This window comes from Manis pentadactyla, chromosome 4 (assembly GCF_030020395.1).
Source record: "Manis pentadactyla isolate mManPen7 chromosome 4, mManPen7.hap1, whole genome shotgun sequence".
NCBI classification, from domain to species: Eukaryota; Metazoa; Chordata; class Mammalia; order Pholidota; family Manidae; genus Manis; species Manis pentadactyla.
The window spans coordinates 173,077,030-173,101,098 of record NC_080022.1 but is presented as its reverse complement, the minus strand read 5'-3'; the positions used below and the strand labels follow the sequence as shown (position 1 = coordinate 173,101,098).

Below are 24,069 nucleotides of genomic sequence, written 5' to 3'. Positions count from 1 at the left end.
AGGCAGAGAAGGACCTTTCTAGACAGACAAGGAAAGCCCGGAGAGGTTGATGGCCCCTGAAGCCATGGGAGCTGGGCTAGGAGGGAGAGTCAGAGTGCCTAAGGGTGTCAGTTATGCTTGGCCTTGAATCTGAACCTTCCCTTTGGCACCTTGATTTTGGTGGGTCTGCTTTCCTCTGCCAGCTGCTACTGACGTCATTTCTGGTCACTGTCCATACCAGTCCCAGACGGGCTCAGTGCCAAACCCGGGGCCAGGTCCCCTCTCCTGGCTCCTTCCCTCCCCTCTCTCTAGCCAGTCCTTATTTGTCCATTGTTGACATCTTGGTGAGACAAATCTTTTTTAATTAAAAAGACATAGAATTTAGGACAGTTTTTCTTTCCTCATTTTTATTATTATAGGTGTGTATTGTTTTACTCTGAAAAACAAACCCTCCAAACTTTGAATTTAAAAAGTAGGGGCAGTTTATGGTCAAGATTGCTTTATTGACAAGAGAATTTATCTTTTGTTTACAGAACTTAGACTATTTGATAAGCCATAGCTTAGGGAAACTGCAAGTTAAAATTGTAAAGGGAAATGAAGACAGAGCAATTGCATGGGGGGGAAAATAGGTTTTTTTAAGACTATATTTGTACCCCATTTTGAAGAATCCAAAGGAGGTACCTTGGTCTAGAGATTTCTTCCCTTTCTTGGTTGCTTCTAGACATTGTCTGGCCAGTCGTTACACAAGCATCTGTGGACTGCATACAGAGCTGTGGTTCTTAGCTCTTCAAGGAAAAAGGCCTAGGAACTTTGCTTTTTTATTGATTTTATTTTTTCCAAGAGTGTTCTTGCTAAGCGAATTGACCTTGTACTGTTAACTGGATGTAATTTAAGAAAATACATGAAACATGCTTTTGAAAAAATTACAGGTGCTCAAACCAGCCATCTCATTTGGCAATCATTTCCCACAGCGTTTGTCCTTTTAGGATGTGGAGGTAGGGTTCTTTTCCACATGCGATGATTAAATCTACACACAAAAGCTCCAAACTTTTGCTGACCTCCCTCTGCAACACCAGCTGGTGTTGGGAGACAGAGAACTGAGGCAGGCAGTGGGTCCCTTTCCACGGCTTTGGCCTCCCCGGGCTCTTTGGCTGTCAGTCCCATCTTTGGCCCCAGAAGATCTGGCACACACATAACCTTAGCAGCTCCTTCCATCGTAACAGCATTTGTGGAACACATGAAAGGAGCTCGAACGCATCCCATGGAGAAAGAGGGACTGGCTTTTTGTTGCCATTTGCGGGCAGAGTCCCTTGAGAGCGCAGGACGCTGCAGCTGGAGGAACTTCCATTCTGGGGTGCCACGTTCTAGCTGCCCTCGTGTGATCTCTCCATCCTCAGAACACAGAGAATACATCCCAGCCCCCAGCTCAACAATGTGAGCATCTGCAAGGTTTTTAATCCAGAAATAGTAGATTAAAAGGAAGAGCTGCTCTGTTGTTCTGGGGCTCTGCTCAGCCGTCCCAGTTGTATCCCTGAATTGGTTCTGAAGAAGCAGATGCTGTCCTGGGTCCATTCTCAGACCTCCACCAGGCTGTCTTCCCAACTGTCTTCTTCCAGCCAGTGCTCATAAACTTGCCCACTCAGCCCACAAATTTGGAGACAGGGACTGGTTTCTCATTTGTAGCAGCTGAATTTCTGTCCTCAGCCCTCCTCCCTGGGGTTTTGGGACAACTGAACGCCCCAAAGCCTCAGATACAGGGCCCAGAAAGGTGGTCGTGTGTGTATGTGTGTGTGAGAGTGCGTGAGTGTGTGAGTCATTTCCTTTCTTTCGGAGCATTTGCTTTTATGAGTGAACCCAAGGCTCTTATCCCAGCGGGCCAGGTGGTGTCCAGACCTGGCAGGCCTGGCTGGTATAAAGGAAGGTGGTAGGAGGAGCTGTGGACAGCAGCCAAGAGATGCTGAATGGTAGTGTCCCTGTAGCTGTTCCCCAGATTGACTCGGGTCCAGTCGGGCTGCTGTATCATCCCATGAAAACTGTGGGAAGCAAAGACCCTGGAGGAGGGGATGCTCAGGCAGAGCAGTGTTAGGCAGAACTTTCTGGGAAGATTCAAGGCTCCCAGAATGCCGGGCAGTTTCATATCCAAGAGTCACTGCAAGATGTAGAGAAGAGCCATGAGGTGGTTGGGAGAAGATGAAGGTAGGATTGGGGTATGGGTTTTTGGGTAAGGGGCTCAGTCTTTGGTCCTTTTTTCGCCATGGAGAATCTCACTCTGAACTTGGAGAGGCTGTGGAGTCCCCATCTTCAGGGTCCTGCCCATGAGGGGAGATGGGCTGGCCCCCCTTCACACGCTTCCACTTCATCCTTCGGTTCTGGAACCACACTTTGACCTGATGGATGAAACAGAGGAGCCCGGTCACTTCAAGGCAGGTGTGACACCTCCCCATATTGATGCTCAAGGCTGCCAGGGTGCAGCTCCAGGGAGCCCAGGTCCAAGCTCTGCTTGCCCCTCCCACTCCTCCAAAGGCTACAGGAATCGAGACCAAAGGGGGCGCACACCAATGTGTCCAGGGGCAAATATAGCTCCTCCAGATAAAGAAAGCCCGACATTGGAATGGGTTCTGAAAGTCACTCTGCATTGGCTCCACCCCCTTTCACATGCCCCTCCCCTCCTGTGCCAACACCCTCATGCTCTGGCTTCTATTACCCAAGGTTCTGGGAGCAGACGATCACCAGCCTCATCCTTAGGCACATTTATAAGCATTTTCCAGCTTAGGTCTGTATGCTCCCTCACCTGAGTTTCAATACTACCTGCAGGGTAGGGTTCTGACCCTGTTTTACAGATGGAGACCCAGAGAGGTTAGGAGACATGTTCACAGTTCACAGGGCTAGGAAGTGGTAGAGGCAGGACTTCAATCTAAGTTTTATGATTCTAAAGCCTGCACTCTAGCTGTGTGATCGACTATCAAATATTATCAATATTATATTATATTGTACTCCATGCCAGAGCATGGGTTGGGTGGAATGCTCTGATGGAGAGCCCAAAACAAAGGGCTGGGAAGGTTTTCTCATAGTGTGCCAGGGAGCCAGCTGTACATCCGAATCACCTGGAGAACTTATTAGAAATGCAGATTCCCAGTCCCATTCAGTATTAATGCAAAATCGTTCTCCCGAGTTCCAGAGTCTGCATTTTAAATAGGGGCCTAGGTGACTCCAATGCTTGCTCAAATTTGGTAACAATCAGATCAGTGGTTTCAACTCTGTGGCACATAAGAATCGCCTGGGACACCTTTGAAAAATTCTGATGCCTGGACTCCATCCCAGAGCAATGAAAACAATCTCTAGGGGTGGAGACCAGACACCAGTGCTATTAAAATCTCCACAGGTGATTCTCAGGTACAGCCAGTTGAGAACCACTGGACTGGGGCAGAGGGAGATGAAAAAGGAGAAGGTTCAGGAATGGTGGGGAGGAAAGGGAGGAAATCAGAGAGCTGAGGAAGGAATGGTGGCCAGAAGAGGAGGGACCCCTGGGCCGCACCTGCCGCTCGGAGAGGTCCAGGTTCACTGCGATCTCGTATCTCCGGAGCCGGGTCAGGTAGTTATGATGAGCAAACTCGGCCTCCAGCTCCCGCAGCTGCTCCTTGGTGAAGGCCGTCCTCTCCTTGCGGGCCTTGCTGCCGCCCTCCAGCTTCCCTCGGCTCTCCCGGTTGTCTGGGGAGAGAGGGCCCCGCACAGAACAATGTGAGCCACAGGGGGCTTGGTTCCTTCTTTTGTCCTAAGGCACCAGTGCAGCCTGTTCTGACTCTCTTATTTTTAATGGATGTTAAGAGAAACCACACTGTCCCTTTATCATTCCTGCTAGCGTTTTAACTCCCTGGGAATTGGGAAGCTTTTTGGGTCTCAAGTTCAGGTTCTGCCCACCCCACCACTTTTCTTATTCCCAGAGCACAGGAAGCTGCCCTTGGCCATTTAGTGACCTCTGCTACCCAGCCTACCCCCAACTTGACATTAGTTACTAGGTGTAAGCTTGTGGGTGCAAGATGCTCTAAACAGAGATTCCTTGTCCTCAGTGACATCAGCATTACCTGAGAGCGGTGAGAAATGCAAACCTCCTGAATCAGAAACTCCGGGGGTGGGGCCCAACGATCTGTTTTAACAAGTCTCCTATGTGCTTCTGATGCAAGGTCAGGTTTACAAACCACTGCTCTGAGACCTCAGTACTAAAGGGTAGGTGGCCAGGGGCTCGATCAGACTTGCAGGATCGCAGGCCCCACCTGAGACCTACCGAATCAGCATCTGCTTTAGCAAGATTCCCTGGAGAGTTTTGTGCAGTAAATTGAGAAGAGTTGCTTTAAGCTTCTTTCCCCCTTTAGCACCGGAAGGGCCAAATCCGGAAAAGTTCATCCTTGAAGAAGGCTGGTAGACAAAGCAGGGGCTCAATCTAGCCCCATTTTGAAGACCAGAAGGCTAAGCACAGAGAAGTTAAGCAAGTTGTCCAACATCACCCAGTTCAGCCAGCCAGCGAATGGCAAACCCAAGCAGATTGACTCACCCACTGTTCAAATGAAATACATGTAGGAAATAATTACAAACTGTAGAGTGCTGTACAAACGCAAGGGACTCAAAAGGTACTGTATCATTATGTCCTGGGCAGGGGAAACTGTGGCTCTACTTCCACATGTGGTGGTGGGTGGAGAGGTGCACAGGAAAGAGACCAACCCATCTACACAGTTAACAATGCTGCCATGTGGCCATGAATGCCTACAGGAACCATTTTTCATGCGGGGCTCTAAAATTTAGCTTTCACTTCTTTGTCTTTGTTTTGCAGACCTGGAGGCCATGGCTCAGTGTCGGGTGCATTACTGAAAGCTGCTCCCCAACCCCTGTCCCCTCCATGACCCCCTCCGCATCTGGTTGGGTGTGTTGCAGGGAGATTCTCTGTACTCGAGCCAAGTCTAAACTGACCTGCGGGGTGGAGGGCGCTGGGCGTGGGGTTTTTGACCGGGTGGGAAAAGGCAGGGAAGCCCCCCCACTCCCCGCTAAGCAGCCAAATTGCGGAGCAGGGCTGGAATGTGGGGGCCCCGGTCAACCCCGCGTTCCAGCTGGGCCCGCCGGTTTCCTTGTCAGCACTTCCTTCTGCTTTGTATTCAGTGCCCCTGTGGTCAGTTTCCACGTCCTGCGCCCCCGCGCCACGCCGTAGGGAGCCGGGAGCAGGGCCGGGGGGCGGGGAGGCGCCGGGTAAAGCGATTTGGGCGCCGTCTGCCAGCTCCCCGCGCCCCCGCTGGAGGACGAGTGGGCTCCACGGTGGCGAGAACCCGAGAAGGCGGAGGGGACCCTCCTCCCGGGCTCCCAATGCCCGCGCGGTAGGGACCACGGCGCCGTCGCCCCGCTGCCTGCGCGCGCCTGGGGGCAGGAAGGGGACGCGTTCTCCGGCCCGGGCTGCCTGCCCGGCGCCCCTGCCTCCCGGCCGGAGAAGGCCAACCCAGACCCCTCCGGAAGCGCAGCATGGACTGGAAGGGAAGGACGCGCAGCCCCGGCTGGGGTCCCCCAGGAGTCCTCCGGCCTTGGCCGCCGCGGGCCCGGGAGGGAGGGGCGGTCACGCAGCGGAGGGACGGCCTTCCCGGAGCACAGCCCGGCCCGCGAGAGGGAAGCGGGGAGACCCGGCTCATTTCCACCCGCTCCTGTCGCAGGGCTCAAAGGGGCCCCCAGCCCTTCCTTTTAGCAGCCGAGGGAATGTAAAACACAGACTGCTTGCGCCAAGGTTTGGCACCTGATCTCGCTGGAGCCTTTGAGGAAGTCACTTAACCTCTCTGGGCTTCGTTTGCCTCATCAATAAATTGGGGAAAATAAAGCACCTACTTCCCAGGGTTAGTGGGAGGCCTGCACAAACTAATGCGTGTGGAAATGTTTTTAAAACCTCAAAGCGCTGTACAAATATAAAGTACTCTTCCCATTCTTCAACTCCACCTGATGCCATCTGAGGAGCTGGGCTAACAACAGCTGCGTTCAAGTCTCCCATGTACTTAGATGCTTTTTACCTCCCTGCACAGCACACCTGGTAGCTACCATTACTGTCCCCTTTAGCACTGTCATGGATTTGTGATGATTTGATTAGTAGCTCTCTCTCCCCAGGGATGCAACTGCTTTTTTTCACTTGCTACTGTACCTGGCACTTGGAGGTACTTGCCAAATCCTTCTCAGTAGACAGAGCAGCCTCAGAGAGGCCCAGGAACTTGCCCAATGTGCTGGGCAGCTTTGGGGCAGCAGACCTGAGATTCAAACTCAGATCCACCTGCCCAGAGCTGTGGCCATCAACCCCAGAGTCAGTTTCTCCAGCTTGCATCTATCTGGCTGGCTCTGGGCTGGGCCTAGACCATAGCAGCTCTGCGTGTCTCCACTTCCAGGGCTCCTGGGGCCCCATTCTCCACCCCACCTCTACACACACACCCTTTCTCCCAGGCCTGCTTAGGTCTGCACTGGTGTGCTATGGAATCCTGGAAAACAATCTCCCCCCACTGCACACAGTTCTGCACATTCTTCCTGAGAGACACAGTGAGGTAGGGAGACAACCCCTTGAGTTGGTCTTGGACTGGTTATGTGAGCAGCTCACCATTGTCAGCCAAGCCAAGTCCCTTACCATCCACCTCTCCTCTCCTCTTATTGTCCTGATGTAGGCACTGGGGCCTCCAGATGGGAAGGAAGAGGAAATGGGACAAAGAAGCCTGAGCTGGGAACTAAGTGTCTGAGCCACTGTGTGAACCTTGGGCAACAACTGCCGAAGAAGGTGGAGTACAGACACCAGGAGGACACTTGTCCCTCAGCTTCCCAGACAGGGAGGAACTTTCATCACTGCTAGAAACGACCAAAGGACCAGAAGTACAGGAAGCTAGCAATGAACACTGAAGTGGAAGTTATGGCTCTTTGTTCTGCAACATTTTCATCAAGATGGAAAAAGAAAAATTCTGAGCACATTCATGCCATTTCTGGCCAGAGGTGTTCAGTCTGCTGGCCCATGTACACAGTTCATGTGCTACACCCAGGATGGTTCGATCCTAAGAGACTACACTTCCTGTACTTCTTGTTCTTTATTGCAGTGCCTCCCTCAATCTCTGGACCTCAGTTTCCCTGTGTGTAGAAGTCTGGGATTGGGCAGGGTTTTCTTTTCCCCAGGGGAACTGGTGTCAGAGTCCTCTCCCAATATATAGCCCTGATACCCTCTTCTTCTCCCCTCCCTACTTCCTCTTCTGTTAAGAACCCTTCAGCTTGAACTTGAGACCCCTTCCAGTTTCAAATATTCTTATCTTGGCCCCTAGGTCCTTCCTTCAGTCAGATCTGGGGTCTTGCTGTGTGCCCTGTCCCAAGGTTCTCCCCAGGCTTCACATGGTCATCTATCCAAAGATTAGGGCTCTGCTGGGGATTTTCTCTCTCCTTCTGACATGCTTAGCTTCCTGCCCAAGATGAGTGTGTTTGCAGAGGCATCTAAGGACCTCCTGGAGAACCTGGACCTTAGCTGGCTCTGAGAAAGAGCTCTCTGACTTAAGAGCAAGTCTCTTAAGTTTCTGTGCTTCAGTTTCCTCATTTGCAAAACAAGAACAGCTGCACCCACTGTGATCAGAAGGCTGCTGAGTAGGTAAAATGGGATGGGGAATGGTGTGTTAACACCTAGTACAGTGCCCGGCATGCAGCTGTGACTCTGTTTGAAAGAACTATCAGAAGAGGTTCTCCTGGAGGTGAGGTAGGAGACGTGATACAATGTGAAGGTTAGAGACTGTTCGTCAAAGCATCCCGTCTCCAGAGCTGTGTAAAGTGATGCCTTTTAAGTGTCTGTCTTGCACTATCTTCCCTTCTCCACTACTTTTCTATGTGTCTATGTGTCTGCTGGGATCTGGGTCCATGGCCATTGGCCGCTCTTGCTTCAGCCTTCCGGGGGCCCATGGTTCCAGGCTCAGTAACCAGCACCAGTCAGAACCATACCACAGCCCTCCTGGTCCTGCTTCTGTCTCAGAGTCCTGCAGCTGAGGCCTCTTCTAGGACTGGAGGGGGAGGAGGCTGGTGCTCAGTGGGCCACCTTCGTGGTTGAGGAGGAGCTGCCCCAGCCCCAGCCCCAGCTCCTGCACAGCCCACCTAGAGAGCAGGGCCCTGATGGAGGAGTTGGCAGTGCCCAGGTAAATGCAAACAGTATGTGTGTGTGATTGCGGTTTCTACTGAGCTTTTACACCACCTGAGGTAAATTATTTCATAAACAGCTGTCACTTTTGGCAGGCCTTCCTAAAGTTAGCAGACAGCTCTATCAGAGCTACAAGGAGGTTCAGACAGACTCTGGGAAGCACACCTTTTTGGAGGCTGGTCTCTCTGCTCTCCAACTCTCACACCCATTTTACATAAATTTCTATCTAAGACCAGATAGAAAGCCACATGCCCGTATTCAAATATTCAAATAGCACCTTGCGGTTGACAATGGATTTCTTTCCCCCAGAGATAAACTTCTTTTGGGCTTTCATATGTACCATGAATCATCGAATAGTAGAGCTGGAAGAATTCAAGATGATCTCAGGCCACCTTTTCAGTTAACAGGTAGGTGAATCTGGAGTGGGTAGGAGACTTGCCTAAAGACACAGCAAGTTAGTGGCAGAATTGGCCCTGGAACCCAGATTCCCTTGATAAGAAGCTGTTTCCACATACTGACTGCAACCTATTATATCCTCTTAATTATTCCGTGAGGTAAGGCAGGTACACATTAGTCCATTGAACAGATGAGGAAATTAAGACCCAGAGACTAAAGAGCTTGCTGAAAGGCCTCCGGAGAGTCCAGGGCCATAGCCAACATGTCACGCTGTACTTGGGGGCGATGCGCATGAGGCTGTCCTCACTCCAGAGACAGTGTCTGTGTCTGGGTGCAGGACTTTTCCCTGGGACTCCCTGGGGATGGAGAGGGAGGGGATATTAGGGACAGGATGTCAGTGAGACCTTGGCAAAGACTCTGAAAACGGTGTCTGTGGCTTCCTGGACTCTCAGGGTACAGACCTTTGCAGTCCTTGTTAGTTCAACTTCAGGAGGAGCCGAAGCCAGTCAAAATAGACAAGACATGAATGGAGCCAGCCCAGGACCAGTCAGGCACTTGCACGCAGGACCTCCCCTGGCCTGCCTTTGTCACTGGGCCCCGCCCACCTCACTGTCCTGGCCTTCCCCGCAGGTGCTTAAAGAGGCCAGGTAGGCTCCCAGCCTTTTTGAGGAGCCCAGCAGTGGGGCTGGGGAATTCAGGGCATGTTTTCTGGGAGAGAAGCAGATTCTTCTGGAATGGGAATGCCTGATGCCACAGTGGTCTGTGCTGAGAGTCCCAGCTGGGGTGGGGCAGTGAGGATGGGTGACGGTGAGGAGCATGGAAGGGATGGAGAGATGAGAGGGGGTGTGGGGACTGTGGAAGAGAGGAGCAGGGAAATGAAGGGGGAAGAGGGCAGTGGAAGTGAGAGGTGGGAGCAGCAGCACGCTCCAGAGACGGGTTGGGGGAGGCATGGGCAGCTCTGGGTTTTGTTTGTGTTAAAAGTTTCAGATGTCACCCTCAGCTGTCACCAAAGGAGGCGTGGGCTTCAGATCCCAGGCCCCATTGTGGTCAAGGAAAATGGAAAAATATGAAATACAAAAGGCTGGTGGTGAGGGTAGTGGAATCCTGGCCTAAGGCCAGGGAAGCCCCATCCAGTGAGCAGAGAGGGCACTGGGGGAAGGGGCTGGCTCCAGGGGTCTGCAGGGAGCCTCCAGGCCTGCCCTTCAGAAAGAAAAGGCTGCTCTGTCTCTGGGATCATCCCCAACTCCCTGGGCCCAGGTGCCCAGATTTAGTCAAGCCAGAGAAAGAGGAGTGGGGAGTGGGAGGGGAGGCCTAAGCCCCTCGACTGGCAGGGCAGCAGGCAGGGCTGGGACGTTCCCTTAAGCGACCTTCTCAGGACCATGAACTCTGTGGACCCCCACATCTTCAGAAGCTGGTCAGAATCCTGCTGCCTCGGTGGGTACTGACTCTCTCCAGAACTTCCAGACTGTATCTGAGCGGGGTCTGAGCAGCTCAGGCACAGGGTGGGTTCAGATAATGGCCAAAGCCTGAGGTCCTGCTTGGGGCCCTGATCTGTTTGTAGAGGAGGAGAAGGAGGAGCTCTAACCAGGAGGCCGTTGAAAGAGTGTGGAGTTCCTGTCTCTCATCCCACACTGGCTGCTCCAGACCCTAAGGCTTCGTTCTCACTGGAGGTTCTGGGGTTGGATTTGGGACGAGAGGGGCCACAGCTCCTGTGGGTACCTCAAACCACACCCCGCCCAGCACCGCAGCGATCCTGGAGCAGTGAGCCCGCAGAGGCAGGCAGCAAGGGCTCCCTCTGAGCTTGGGTCACTGCCCAGCTGGGCTTCGAGCATGGGCAGCCTGGGATGCAGCCAGGATCAGGGAAGACTTTGCAAACAGAAGCGTGTTTATTTGTAGGTCTGGGAAAAATGGATTCAGGGGTTACCAAGTGCTGGCTATGATCTCGTGGAGTCCCACAGCAACCTGATGAGCAAGGTACTGTTTCCTTCATTTTACAGAGGAGGAGACAGGGACTCGGGACTTGCAGAGTTCACACAGACAGGAGGATAGATTCAGGACTGGAACCAAGTCCTCCCTGTTTGTGCACTTAACATTAGTCCCTGACTCCTCTCCACCCCTTTCCCCCACCCCTACTACTAGGCTGTGGCCCACAGAGGTGGGTAGGGGTGGGGATGAGATCAGCCAGCGTGGTACTCAGCTTCGCTCTAGCAACCCAGGTGACACTCACAGAGGTTGTCCATTTATTTCATCACCACCTTCTTTCCTTCGGTCAAATAGCCTGCTGCTTTAGAGGTTCATTCCTAAAACTGTCTCCGCTTTCTTCATCTCTCCTTGTGGGTGTGAGGTAAGAACGCAGGGATCTGCTTGTGGCCAGAAACAAAATGCTGTGGGTGGAAAAGCTCTAGTGGCCAATGGAGCCCTGGGCTAGGAAAGCTCTGAGGTCATTCTCTCCTGAGATGTTGCTTTCACCAAAGGGCTTTTTAACTGGAGCATTTGTGCCATTGCTAGAACCTTGTCACTGTCCCTGTTTATGGGCTAAATTATTTTCCCCCAAATAATATGTTGAAGTCCTAGCCCCCAGTACCTCAGAACATGACTATATTTGGAGATTGGGTATTTAAAGAGGTGATTGGTTAAAACGAAGCCATTAGGGTGGGCCTTAATCCAATCTGACTGGTGTCTTTATAAGAAGAGAAGGTTAGACATACAGAGAGGCAGCAGGGATGCCCAGGTGCAGAGGAAAGACACATGAGGACACAGTGACAAGACGGCCATTTGCAAGCTGAGGAGGGAAGTCTCAGGAGAAACTAAACCTGCCCACACACTGATCTTTAACTTCCAGCTTCCAGAACTGTGAGAAAATAAACGTTTGTCCTTGAAGTCCCCAAGTCTATGGTATTTTGTTATGGCAGCTCAAGCAGACCGAGACACCCCCAACGCCCCATAGGCAGGGCTCACCGTGGAGGGAAGGGACCAAGGCCATGGAAAGTGCTTGGCAGGTAGACTCTGGCCCCTTGGGGACCTGTCTGCAAATTGGAGAAAGGAGCCCTTTCCTCTAGCCTGGAGAATACAGCCACATGTCCATGGGACAGCTGAGCCCTCTAGCTGCCCGGACTCCACTAAGTGCCCCCTTGGTGGATCTATCCTACTGCTCAGCCACAGCAGCTCCACTTGTTTCCCAGCAGTGCTGGCCCTGGTACTTGGGAGCTGCCCCTAGTACCCCGTGGGAGATTCCTGCAGAGTCAGCTCAGCCCGCATGTGGCTCTTTATGAGTCTTTCTGACCCCAGCACTCACTCTGACCCTGGGCTGGTTTTATGATGGAAGTCTGGCTCTCTGCACACTCTTTCATGAGTGAGACTGTAAAAATCCTGATGGATTTTACAGAAGTATATCACACATGGTGAAAACCCTCATGCCAGGTGGTGGAGCCACTCTCAGAGAGTAGGTGAGAAAATGAATGAATGAATGCCAGGCTGCAATAGAGGCTATTAACCAGATATTGAGTGAACTCCTCCTGTGCACAAATGTTTCAGTAGGTGCTAGGGAGGTTGCACAGGTGAATCAGATCTCATTCTGGTCCTCTAAGCACTTCAGTTTTAGGGAGAAAGGCAGCCATATGCACCTAACTCTGGATGCAAGGCCTGATGGGGCTTGATGCTAAAATGGAGGGGAGATATGAACAAGGCACACTCTGTGGTGTGGGGAGAGAGATCCAGAAAGGATTCTTGCACACTCAACAAATTATAAGCAGAAGGAAATGATCTCAACATAATAAAGACCATATATGAAAATCTTACAGCTAATACCTTGCCTGGTGAAAAACTGAAAGCTTTTCATCTAAGATTAGCAACAAGACAAGGTTGCCCACTGTCAACATTTCTATTCAGCATAATACTGGAAGTCCTAGCCAGAGAAATAAGGCAAGAAAAGAAATAAAAGGCATCTAAATTTGAAAGAAGAAGTAAAATGGTCTGTTTGCAGATAACATTATCTTATATTTGGCAAACCCTTAGGATACCACAAGAAACCTCTTAGAACTAATAAACTAATTCAGCAAAGTTGCAGGATACAAAATCAACATGTGAAAATCAGTTGTATTTCAGCCTAAATGTCCAATAGATGAATGGATAAAGAAGATGTGGTACATATACATAATGGAATATTATTCAGCCATAAAATGAAAAGAAACCCTCCCATTTGCAACAACATGGATGATGGATCTAGAGGGTATTATGCTCAGTAAAATAAGCCAGGTGGAGAAAGACAAATAACAAATGATTTCATTCAGACTCACAGGCACTAGTGGTTACCTTTGGGGTGGAGTTGGGAATGGTGGGTGGGGAAGGAGAAGGCGATTAAGTGGCACTATAATTCACAATCGCAATAAAGGTAGGTCACAGGGAAGGCAGTATAGCACTAAGAAGACAATTAATGACTTTACAGCATTTAACTACACTGATAGACAGTGACTGCAATAGAGGGAGTTGGGACTTGATAATATGGGTGAATGTGGAAACCCTGTGCTGTTTATGTGAAACCATAAGATTGTATATCAATGATACTTTAATAAAACAAAAATCAGTTGCATTTCTATATACTAACAATGAAAATCTGAGAGAGAGATTAAGAAAACAATTTATATTTACAATAATTTATATTTACAATAGCATCAAAAGAATAAAATTCTTAAGAATAAGCTTAACTAAGGAGGCAAAAAGACTTCTACACTGACAACTACAAAAAGTTGCTGAAAGACACTAAAGAAGACACAATAAATGGAAAGACATCCTGTGTCTATAGATTGGAAGACTTGATATTAAAATGTCCATAGTATCCAAACTGATCTACAGATTCAATGCAATCTCTATTAAAATTTCAATGGCATTTTTTGCAAAGATAGAAAAAATCACTCTAAGATTGTGGGAGGGGGGAATAGGTGAAATAGGTGAAGGGGATTAAGAAGGGAACTAAGATGATAAACTTTCAGTTATAAAATAAGTCATGGGGATGAAAAATAGTACAACATAGGTAATATAATCAATAATATTCTAATAGTTTTATATGGTGACAGATGGTAACTATACTTATCATGGTGAACATTTCATAATGCATACAAGTGTTGAATTGCTTTGTTGTACACCTGAAACTAATATATTAGATGTAAATTGTACTTCAACAAAAAATAAAAGAAAAAATCTTCCTAAAATTAATTTGGAATCTCAAAGGACCCTGCGTAGCCAAATCTGGAGAAAGATAAACAAAGATGGAGGCCTCACATTATTTGATTTTAAAACATATTACAAAGTTACAGTAATCAAAACAGTATGGTACTAGCATAAAGACAGACATATAAGCTAATGGAAAAGAATATATATCCAGAAGTAAACCCTCACATATGGCCAAATGATCTTCAACAAAGATGCCGAAGATACATGATGAAGAAAAGACATTCTCTTCAACAAATGGTGTTGGGAAAACTGGATATCCACATGCAAAATAATGAGGTTGGACCTTTACCTTACACCATATAAAAAACTTAACTCAAAATGGATTAAAGACCTAAATGTGAGACCCAAAACTATAAAGCTCATAGAAAAAAAATGGAGAATATCTTCGTGACACTGGATTTGACAATGATTTCTTGGATATGACACCAAAACACAGGCAACAAAAGCAAAAATAGACAAATGGGACTACATCAAACTTAAAACTTGTATGTAGTAAAGAGAACAATCAACAGAATGAAAAGGCAACATATAAAATGGGAGAAAATATTTGCAAATCCTATATCTAATATGGGGTTAATATCCAAACTATATAAAGAACTATAAGTCAACAATAAAAGTCAAACAATCCAATTAAAAAATGGACAAACTTCAAAAGACATTTCTCCAAAGAAGATATAATTAGCCAATAAGCATATGAAAAGATGCTCAACATCAGCCATCATTAGGAAATGTAAATCAAAACTACAATGAAATACCATCTTACATCTGTTTAGGAGGGCCACCATCAAAACAATAACAAAGACAACACACCAGAACCTCCTAGAAAACAACAAGCATTGGTGAGGATGTGGAGAAATTGAAAACTTTGTACACTATTGGTGGTGGGACTGTAAAATGGCACAGCAGTTATAGAAAAGAGCATGGAAGTTCCTCAAAAAATTAAAAATAAAATTACCATATGATCCAGCAGTTCTCCTTCTGGGTATATATGCAAAAGATTTCATGGGCAGGATCTTGAAGAGATATTTGCTCACTCGTGCTCACAGCAGAATTATTCATAATAGCCAAGAGGTAAAGGCAACCTAAGTGTCGGTTCATTAACAGACAAACAGATAAAGAAAATGTGGTATATTCATACAATGGAATATTATTCAGCCTTAGAAAAAGAAGAAAATTCTGTCATATGCTACAGCATGGATGAACCTTGAGGACCTTATGCTAAGTAAAATAAGGCAGTCACAAAAAGACAGATACTGCAGGATTCCACTTATACGAAGTATCTAAAGTAATCTAAGTCTTAGAAACAGAAAGTAGAACGCTGGTTTTCAGGCCTGTGGGAGGGGGCAAAGGGGAGTTATTGTTCGATGGATATAGAGCTAAAGTTTTATAAGATGAAAAAGTTCTAGAGATCTGTTGCCCAGCAATGTGCTTATAGTTAACACTACTGTACAGTACACTTAAAATGGTTATGATGGTAAATTTTATGTTGTATGTTTAGACCGTAATAATAAAAAAAGGGAATTTCAAATATAAGATGTCCTTCGGTAAGAAATCTCAGGAGAGCTCTTTTATTAATTTATAAGCTGTGTTTAGGAAATAGCACAGGTTCCAGCGTCTACTATAATTCAAAACTTTTTAACTATAGCTTTCGTTGAAATGATGCTATGAACAAGTGGAGTCATACATTTAAAAAAAAGACAGGATCCTTGGAGGGGGTGGCTTTCCAGCTGGATGTTAAAATAAGCAGGACTCAGTAGGCAGAAGAGAGGGGGAAGGGAAGAGTGCAGCAAGGGGAATTGGCTGCTCCAGCACGGGTGGGGTGCGGGCAGAGAGGGCAGGTGTGTCTGCAAGGCACGGGCACTGGGTGGCTTATGACACGGGAGTGGTGGTGGGGTGGCCTGTGAGGGAGAGCAGGTAGGATTTGTGGAGGGTTTTTAAACTGCAAGCGAAATAGAAGAGAGTTCACGTGGTTGGAGAGGGGCAGGCGGAGATCAAATCTTGTAGGGGACAAATCCGGGAAGGACGCGCCCTGGGGAGGCACAAGGGTTGGCCGCGAAGGAGGAGAGGACAAAGCGGGTCTGATGTAGGCGGAGGCAGGACGTGAGAGCGCCAGTCTGCGGCTCTTCCAGGCCGGCCATCAGATTCACCTGCAGCCAGGCTGATCACGCGTGACCTTCCCTTGAACCCCGTCAGGAAATCACCGCGAAATCCTCCATTCCCATAAATTAAAGACGACCACGGTAGCAACGACAGATTGGGGGCAAACAACAGTGGCCTCGCAGCTGTCCCTGCCAGCAGGGGTCTTTAACACCCACTGCTTGGGGTAGGAGCGGTTGGGGTAAGATAACATCACACTGTCTCCTAAATCAGTTTTGTGCTGTGACCCAAAAGAAGAGCTCCGGGTGGGGGCCAGGGATGCCCCGCTTTCCTGATTATTTACTGGAGCAAGTCAGCTCCACCTCCAGAGTGACCGGGAAGCGGCTGGGGCTGGCGGAGGAAGGAGGCCAGAGAGCAGAGAACGTTTCCTCTCGAAACGAAATTTTGGTAACTTTCTGTTGCCTGGGCTTCCTTCTCAGCTGGCCACTACAGGACATATTTGCCATGCACAACTCACACCGAACCCCAATCCAGCGGATCTCTGAGCTCCAAGCTCCTAAATGATGATAGCTGGATTTTAGGACCAAGAATGGTTCCCAGAAATTCTCACATCTTACACCTCGGACTCGGGAATTTCTGAGACAACGTATTTGAAATATTCAATTCCGCTGACTCTGTAGGGATATTTGTCAGACTGTGTTGCAAAGGCTGGTTCTGGAAATACGGGTCTAATACCATTCATAGCTGCCATTTGTTGAACTGGCCAGACACAGTATTAATCTCGTGGATCACTGCCCTTAACCATCTCTATATAGAAAGTGTTATTGTTTAGGGAATCCACCCAGTGACCCAGGATTGGTGGTAGGGGTTCCTTGTGTCTTTGTCTCTTGTGAGCTGAATTCCAGATTCCTGAGTTGGTTGTGAGCCTTGCTCACCACTTTCCCCTTTCTTTAGGCTCTTACAAAGCCAATCTTCCCCTCCAGTTAAATTCCAAAGGAAGACTCAAGCAACTAGCTGGGTGATAAAAGATTCCTGTGCTGAACAGAAATGTCTGGGTCTGGTACCCCAGAGAATGAATGAAAGTCAGCTTGCTGTGCTCTGCCTCATGTGACTGCAGCCAGTGCCGCTGCTCCTGGGGGGGCCTCGGGGGAGAGCCTGGGGCTCCTCCTGGATGAGATTCTCCCTCGACCAGAGGATGACCCTATGAAGAGTGCAGGGCATTCAGCAGAGGTTGTCCATGCGCTCTTGGTCAGCTGCTTAGCGTATGAGTTTAGTCCCTAACACAGTGCCGAGGGCCCCTGGCCGAAAGGAAAGATGACACATCTGGGTCTTGCTGAAACACAGAGCGATGTTGCGTAAGCCCAGCCCTTGGCTTTGCCCATGCCTTCCAAATTCCTTGGCTCCCAGTTCCTGGAAGGTGGCTGCTTGCAGCCAGGGTAGAGATGGGCACTGAGGGAGGCGCTATGGTAGCAGGCACAGTGGAGGGCGAGCTCTTCACCTAGGCATGGAGCCAAGTCACTGAGAGTCCCTTGGAGAGAAGAGGCAGGGAGTGCCCCATTCTGGGCACATCTCCAGCCAGGGATAAGAATAGTCCAGGATTTAACCAGCTGGGGCTTAAAGGGCCCTTCTATTGAGCCACCAGGAAGGCTGTAGTCATTATCGTCCATTGTGAGCACATTGAAATGTGTCTTCAAGCATGGAGACCAAATATTTCAAAATGAGCACTGTGCTTGAAATCTATTGAAGGGTGTGGGATTTGGGGTCTAAAGTCCAGGGTTTTAGCTTGCTTCCTTCTCTGGGGTGTCAGACCCGCTCTCTGTTTAACACAGGAATCTATCAACCAACTAGGTAATTGAGTCTTCCTTTGGATTTAACTGGAGGGGAAGGAAGCAGGAAAGAGCAGCTTTGTAAGAAAGGGGAAAGTGGTGAGTAAGGCTCACAACCAACTCCAGGAATCTGGAATTCAGCTCACAAGACAAACCCACTGTGATGGGGCCACAGCCACGGTCCCCATCGCCAGAGAATCTTAGTGATCAGGGGTTAAGGCTCAAGTAACTAGCTGGGTGATAAAGATTCCTGTACTGAACAGAGTGGGTCTGGTAACCACTGGGGTTGAGGGGTTTCCTGGGGCACTGGACTTTCAAGGCTAAAACCAGGAAAGGTCTTGGTAAATCAAGGTGAGGTTTCACTCTCATTTGACTCTATCCTAGCAGCATTCCCCTCAAACTTTCCATCTCTTCTTTCCACACATACAGAACTGAGATACTAATCAGATCTGCTGTACACACGACCTGGAAACCTGGTAAGACTTAAAAGAGCTAATTGATGTTTCCCATAGCACCTTGAACCTCCCCGATCATAACACATCCATGGCCAGACAGGCATCTGCAGGCCTCCCCTCCTCCCTGTCAGTTTGAGCTCTTTCAGGGTAAGACCACCTTAATCTTCTCTGCATCCCCAGGGCCTTGGCCAGTGCTTGGCAAAGATGTTTGTGAAACTTGTGCAAAAGGCTTGGTGAAGCAAAGTACAGTATTCTCATTGGTTGGCACTCATTTTCTACCTGCCCCTGGTTAGCCCCATGAGAAGGTCATCTATAGGTTCAGACAGAAGGATGTTGCCCCCAGGGCAGCTGTCAGCAGGACATAGCGGGTAGTGAGCACAGGAAGTACAGGCATTGCCTTGTCCTGGGCAAGGTGGGGACAGGGAACCAGAAAAGAGGTGAAGGAGAGGTGAGGAAGCCAGAGAAGCCCTCAGGGGAGATGAGAAAGCAACAGGTCCCCACCCCGGGATGGAGAGGGACTTCAGCTGGGATCTGAATGAGCACGCGGGCTCCATCCCTCTGGGGCTCCAGCCCTGAGTTGGGCTTTCACTGCATCCTGAAGTTCAGTGCTTGCCCTTGGCGGCCTGCTTCCGACTGTCCCTGAAGTCGGTGATCCTTTAGGAGGGCCTCAGAGGGGTGTCCTTCCCTGGGAGTCACCCAGATCTCAGCAGGCCGAGTTGCTCCATTGGCCTGGGCATGGCTCAGCTGAGCAGGGTGACAGCTTGGGGTCAGTGTGCCTTGATTCTCAGTAGCTCCATCTCCCCTCACTCCTGCCTCCCTTATCCCAGGCCTAGGCCTGCTTTCTCTGGCCTCTGGAGACCTAGGGGCTTGGGGTCCCAGTCTTCATCCTAGCCCTCCAAGCTTCCATCTCAACTGACTCCCCTAATGAGCAAACCCTGTGGCTCTGGAGCCATTTGGAGCTGGCTGGGGCATGGCGGGGAGAAGCATGGCCCAGAGGCAGCCTGGATCTAGGAAAACTCCTCTCCAGCCCTTGCCAACTTACACTGGGGCTCTGTCCCATAGAACCTCCAAATCTCTCTGGATCCTGTTTCATTCTCTGGCTGGCACATCCTTCCTGGGGCCCAGGAGTGCTGGGGCCACAACCACCATCCCCATCACCAGAAAATCCTAGAAATCTGACTAGAAGAAACCCCACAGGTAACTCCTGCCTTCAGGTAGGTTAGATCATATTCACAATTCATGGTCAGGGTAGCCAGGCTCAGAGAAGGCAAGCAACCTTCCCTAAGGTCACACAGTAAAGGAATGGTCAGCTACTCCTCAGCCACCTACCTGAACTCTCCTTTCTCCGCCTGGTTGACTTCTTCTCCGTCTCATTGGCAGCGCTCCCAAGGACCTCGAAGTCCTCACCTGGGCCTCCTGTGGCATCCACCAGGCCTGGGCTGCTAGCCCCCATCCCCCTAGAGCCCCCAGCTGGGCCCGAGTTGAGCCTGCGCCGGGCCTCGGAGACAGGGAAGTGCCAGTCGGGGGGCTGCGGGAAGGCGGGGTGCCGCTCAGTGAAGATGCGCTCCTCCCGGGGCAGGCTGTGTGGGGCGGCTGCCAGGCAGGAGGCCGAGAAGTCAGGATATGTTACCGTTGCTGCTGTCGCCGGGAAGTCTGGTTTCTGGTGAAAGGAGAACGGGGTTGGCGGGCAGTGGGGTAGCCCTGAGGCCCCACTGCCTTCGGAGTGGGGATTTCGAAGGCAGCCCCAGACAGGGGCCGGGGGGTGGGGGCTCCTCATGCAGCTGCTGGCCACAGGATCCATCTGCCGTCTGCTGCACACCTCAGTCTTTTCAAAGGTTTGATTCTTATACTTTTTATATTCAAATTTTTTTAAATGCAAAAAAAAAAAATTAAATAGGAGGGAAAAATGTTCAACAGAAAATTCACCCCAGGAACAAAACAAAAACCAAAATTAAAGTATCTCCTTAAAGTACACACACACGTAGCTGGCTACACATATGTGTGTGCACACACCTATGTCGGGCTTCACTCCTGGCTTCCTGCCCCACGACACACCAGTCTGCCTATTGGGGTCCCCTGTGCATGTATTTGTCGCCAGTGACACTAAACATTTTCACTGTCCCGGCCCAGACACACCAGCTGGTGAGCATGTCCTGGAGCCCACAGCAAATGCCGGCAGAGGGCTGGACCAGGGCTGCTGAGACACACTTTTAAATCCTGCGGTGGGGCGAGAGTGACAAATTTCTAAGTGAAACGTGAGAGAGGAGAGGGAGGGGTTAACCCACACACACGATCCCCTCCAACCAAAACCCGAGCAGGCAACTATTAATCATCAGAAACCTTATATGCACATCTAATGGGATTTGCAGATGGAGACTTTTAAAGAAACATTGTCTGCATTTTTTTTTAATTTTAAGGAAAGAGAGCTGCACACACATACAACTACTTTAATGTGCCTCCTGTAACACTATGAAGGTATTTTATTGCACTGTTAACAAAATTCCCCAAGTCTTGGATTTGGAAAAAGCCTTAAGTCAGATCCAGAATCCATCAAGTGCCAAATTCCAGGGAGTGAAGCGGAGAATAAGTGCAAGAGACAAGTTTGCTGATTGCATTTGATTTAAAGGCCCCTCTACTGCTGCTTGCAAAAAGGAAGGCAGATTAGAAGAAATCTTTTTTTGCAAGTCTCAGCGGCCCACTATGGTCTGTAGTATAAAGAAAGACACACTCCAGAAAAAAGCATTTCTTTCTGCACAAAGTGACATCGTCACTTTCTCAGTAACTTAAAAAAACAATCAGATTCTTCCTTCCGCTCTTTAACCCCCAACTTACATGCCAATTAGCCACATTCTTCTCTAGAGGAGTTTCAAGCCATTTTTCTCCATGGCAAAGGAGAAGCTCTTAGATAAGGTCCTTGAAGTTTCTCCAGGCCTCCCCACCTGCTCTCTGACCCCCTAACCTTCACCCAACTGCTTCCCCTGCCCCTGCCCCAGAGGCCAAGTCTTCCATGGAATCGTGGCATGGAAATAGCAATCAGGGGGATTCTCATTCTGAAAGGAGTTTTCTTTGGCAAATGGTCACATGGTTTTCCTGGCTGGTGCCTATCACAGGATCACAAGCAGCTATTTCAACTGGTCAGTCAGGCCACTTAATCTCCAGGCCCTGCTGGTCTCTCTGGAAGGTTAGTGTGATGTTTTGGAGGATGACATTCCAAGCACGTGGGGCCAGAGCTCCTCTCCCGCCAAATATTTCCATGGCCTAGAGCAGCAGGATTGGGGCTGGAAAGGGCCTGGATCGTATAAGCAGTGTTTCTGATGGCTGGTTCCAAAGACGCCCAGGGTTTCCTGAAGGGGGGCCACCAGGCTTAGCTCTGCAGCCTGGAGGCTGCACACATGCTCTTCATGAAGTAGGCATCCTACCTTCTGGAATGGTCGGCCAAGGAGCTATAGGCCAGTGGAGGAGGCAGGGTCATAGCCACAAACCAGACTCATATCTCTGCTTTGTCCAGGTCTTAGCTGTTGCATACACTGGCTCCTCTGCACCTCATAATTCTCCCTCCTATAGGTAAAGTAAGAATTCATGTTCTACATTTTGCACATGAGGAAAATGAGGCTCAGATAGATGTGGGCTGCTCAGAATCACACAGCTAAGAAATGACAGAACTAGGAGTTGCCCTCTGGTGTCCCCCAGTTGTCCAGTCCGGAGCAGCTTGATGCAGAGGAAGGTGCATGGATTTCGGGGTCAGACAGGTGTGAATTCAAATCCTGGGTCTGCCACTTCCTGGCTGTGTGCCCTGGGACAAGATACCTCACCTCTCTGAGCTTCCATTTCCTCTTCTGGGATGACAGTCATAGATGACACTCACCCACTGATTTTAGCACCTCCCACATATTCCCAGGGAATCCCCACAAAAGCTGAGGCACGTGCTTTTCTCATCATCTCCATTTTTCAGAAGAGGTCTCCGGATCACAGCGAGATTGTGTAACCTGTACAAGGTCACATAGCTGGGAAGTGGAGGACCCAGGATTCAAACCCAGGCAGCTTACATTACAATGCCCACCCCACAGCCATCTTAGAGTTTTAAGTGAACCATTTATGTGAAGCACAGAGTAGGTAATAGATAAACGTGGCTCCCTCCCTAGCCCTAAGTTGATGATCCTGAGGGAGGCCTTGCATCTGGGAGCACTGAGGAAATTCTACAGAAACAGCCTTGTGAGGTCCCTCGAGGGGTTCTGGCTGCAGAGGCTCTAGAAGGAATCCACAGGAGGCTCGGGGAAGATCTGGCCTGTCAGCTTCCCTAGGAAAACCTTCCCGGAGGCCTGGCCTGCACACTGTAACCGGATTCCTGTTCTGGCCTCTGCATCTGGCCCAGGGACCCCATCCCAGGAAGACCCGGCTGCCTGGCCCTTTGCCCCTGGAAGGGGTGGGCTCTGGGTCGAGGTCAGGTAGGGGGGAGTTCAGAAGGGGCAGCGGGGAGGGGCACGGCAGGGGTACTCTGTGCTCTGTGCAGGGTCCTGGCGCCCTGGTGCCCCACAGCTGCCTGCGTCTGTCAGCCACCCCGCCGGGCGCAGCCAGGGGCCTGCTGGCCTCTACATCTTCCTGACAGGCCCTTCTTCGGAGGCCAGGAAAAAACAACAGTCCCTCCCCTCACGGCAACCCATTTGTTAGATGAAGGCCGGGCACCAGCACCTTTAACCTCCCCAAAGTCAGCATTTCCCTGTCAAGGCCCCGCAGGCCCTGGGACAGAAATGGATGGAAGTGGCTGTTTGTGGACACAGCCAAGGGGAACAGCGTTTTCAGGAAGGGAGGGGACCCTGTTCTGGTTGTGTCTGGGGATGGCAGGGGGCGGATGAGGAAAAGCACGTGTCAGGAGGACAGTGGGTTTGGTCACAACTGAGCCACACCAAAGAACTTTTGGAATTTCCCCCATTGTGCATGACAAGAGGCGTATCCTTCGTGCCACAGACCTGCCTCCAACAGGCCACCCTGCCCACGTGTGCCTGGCATTGCAGGGAGCCTGAGGGAGAGCCTGGGGCCTGGAGGCAGGAGATTCGGGTTCAAGGTGTGGCCTCGCCCTCCATTGGTTATGTGGTCTCAGGCAAGTTGCACCCCTTTTCTGAGCCTCAGTTTTCTCACAGGCAAATGGAGGTGACAGCATCAGCTTCATGTGGTTCTCCTTCCTTACTCTGCTGCCACTGGGTAGGTCACGTCTTGAAGGAGGATGAAGATGGCCCTTCCTAGCCCCTCAATGCCTCATGGCAATAGGAAAAATAGGGTCAAGATCATGGCCTTGAGGATAAGGATACCATGAGTTCAGATCCCAGCTCTGCCACTCATAGGCTGAATGGCTTTGAGAAACTCACTTCATCACCTGAGCCTCAGTTTCCTCATATGTAAGATGGGGATAAATGTTTCCTTCTTTCCTTATTGGGTTCCTGAAAGAAGTGAGTGAGGTGATCTAGGAAACTCTTGCCATAGTCTAGTATATAGTTTCTAGTGGTGGTATCCGGACAATGATGATGATGAAAACAGCTAAGATTTCCACTTAAAGACAACTCCCAGAAGGCCCTGTGACATATTTAAATGCTACCCAAGAGGGAGAAGATGAAGTCATTAGCATTCACTCACATAGTAGAACATGGGAATTGGACAAAACACCTTTTCCTGAGCAAGACCTTGAGGGATGGGACAGGAGACAGACAAGCTTTGAATATGGTAGAAATTGCTCTGGATGAGGTTTTACTTGGGATATATGTGTCCTTTGCTTCTCAGAAGGCTTTGAGGCAGCAGGGTCATTCTTGCCTTGTAGAATTTTTATGAGGCTCCAATAATAGGATGGGTGGGACAGAGTTGAGTAAATTGCAGAATACGGTCCTCATGACCGTCACAGATGCCCCTGAGAAGCCTGCAAGTGGGGGACAAG

General features: G+C 49.7%; 1 protein-coding gene across 4 annotated transcripts; it reads right to left on the bottom strand.

The window, feature by feature from the left end:
* Positions 1-372: 372 nt before the first annotated feature.
* Positions 373-20,358, bottom strand: MEOX1 (mesenchyme homeobox 1). 4 transcript variants are annotated; one of them, XM_036883230.2, is made up of 4 exons: positions 20,160-20,355; positions 19,476-19,806; positions 3,515-3,687; positions 373-2,366 (listed from the first exon to the last, which is right to left on the bottom strand). In XM_036883230.2, the coding sequence occupies exons 2-4, from the start codon at positions 19,597-19,599 to the stop codon at positions 2,244-2,246; spliced, it is 420 nt and encodes a 139-aa protein (XP_036739125.1). In that variant the 5' UTR covers positions 19,600-19,806; positions 20,160-20,355; the 3' UTR covers positions 373-2,243. The 4 variants fall into 4 exon arrangements, with proteins under 4 accessions (XP_036739125.1, XP_057357551.1, XP_036739124.2 ...); XM_057501568.1 differs by having other exon boundaries at positions 20,283-20,339; XM_036883229.2 differs by having other exon boundaries at positions 19,476-20,358.
* Positions 20,359-24,069: the final 3,711 nt, after the last annotated feature.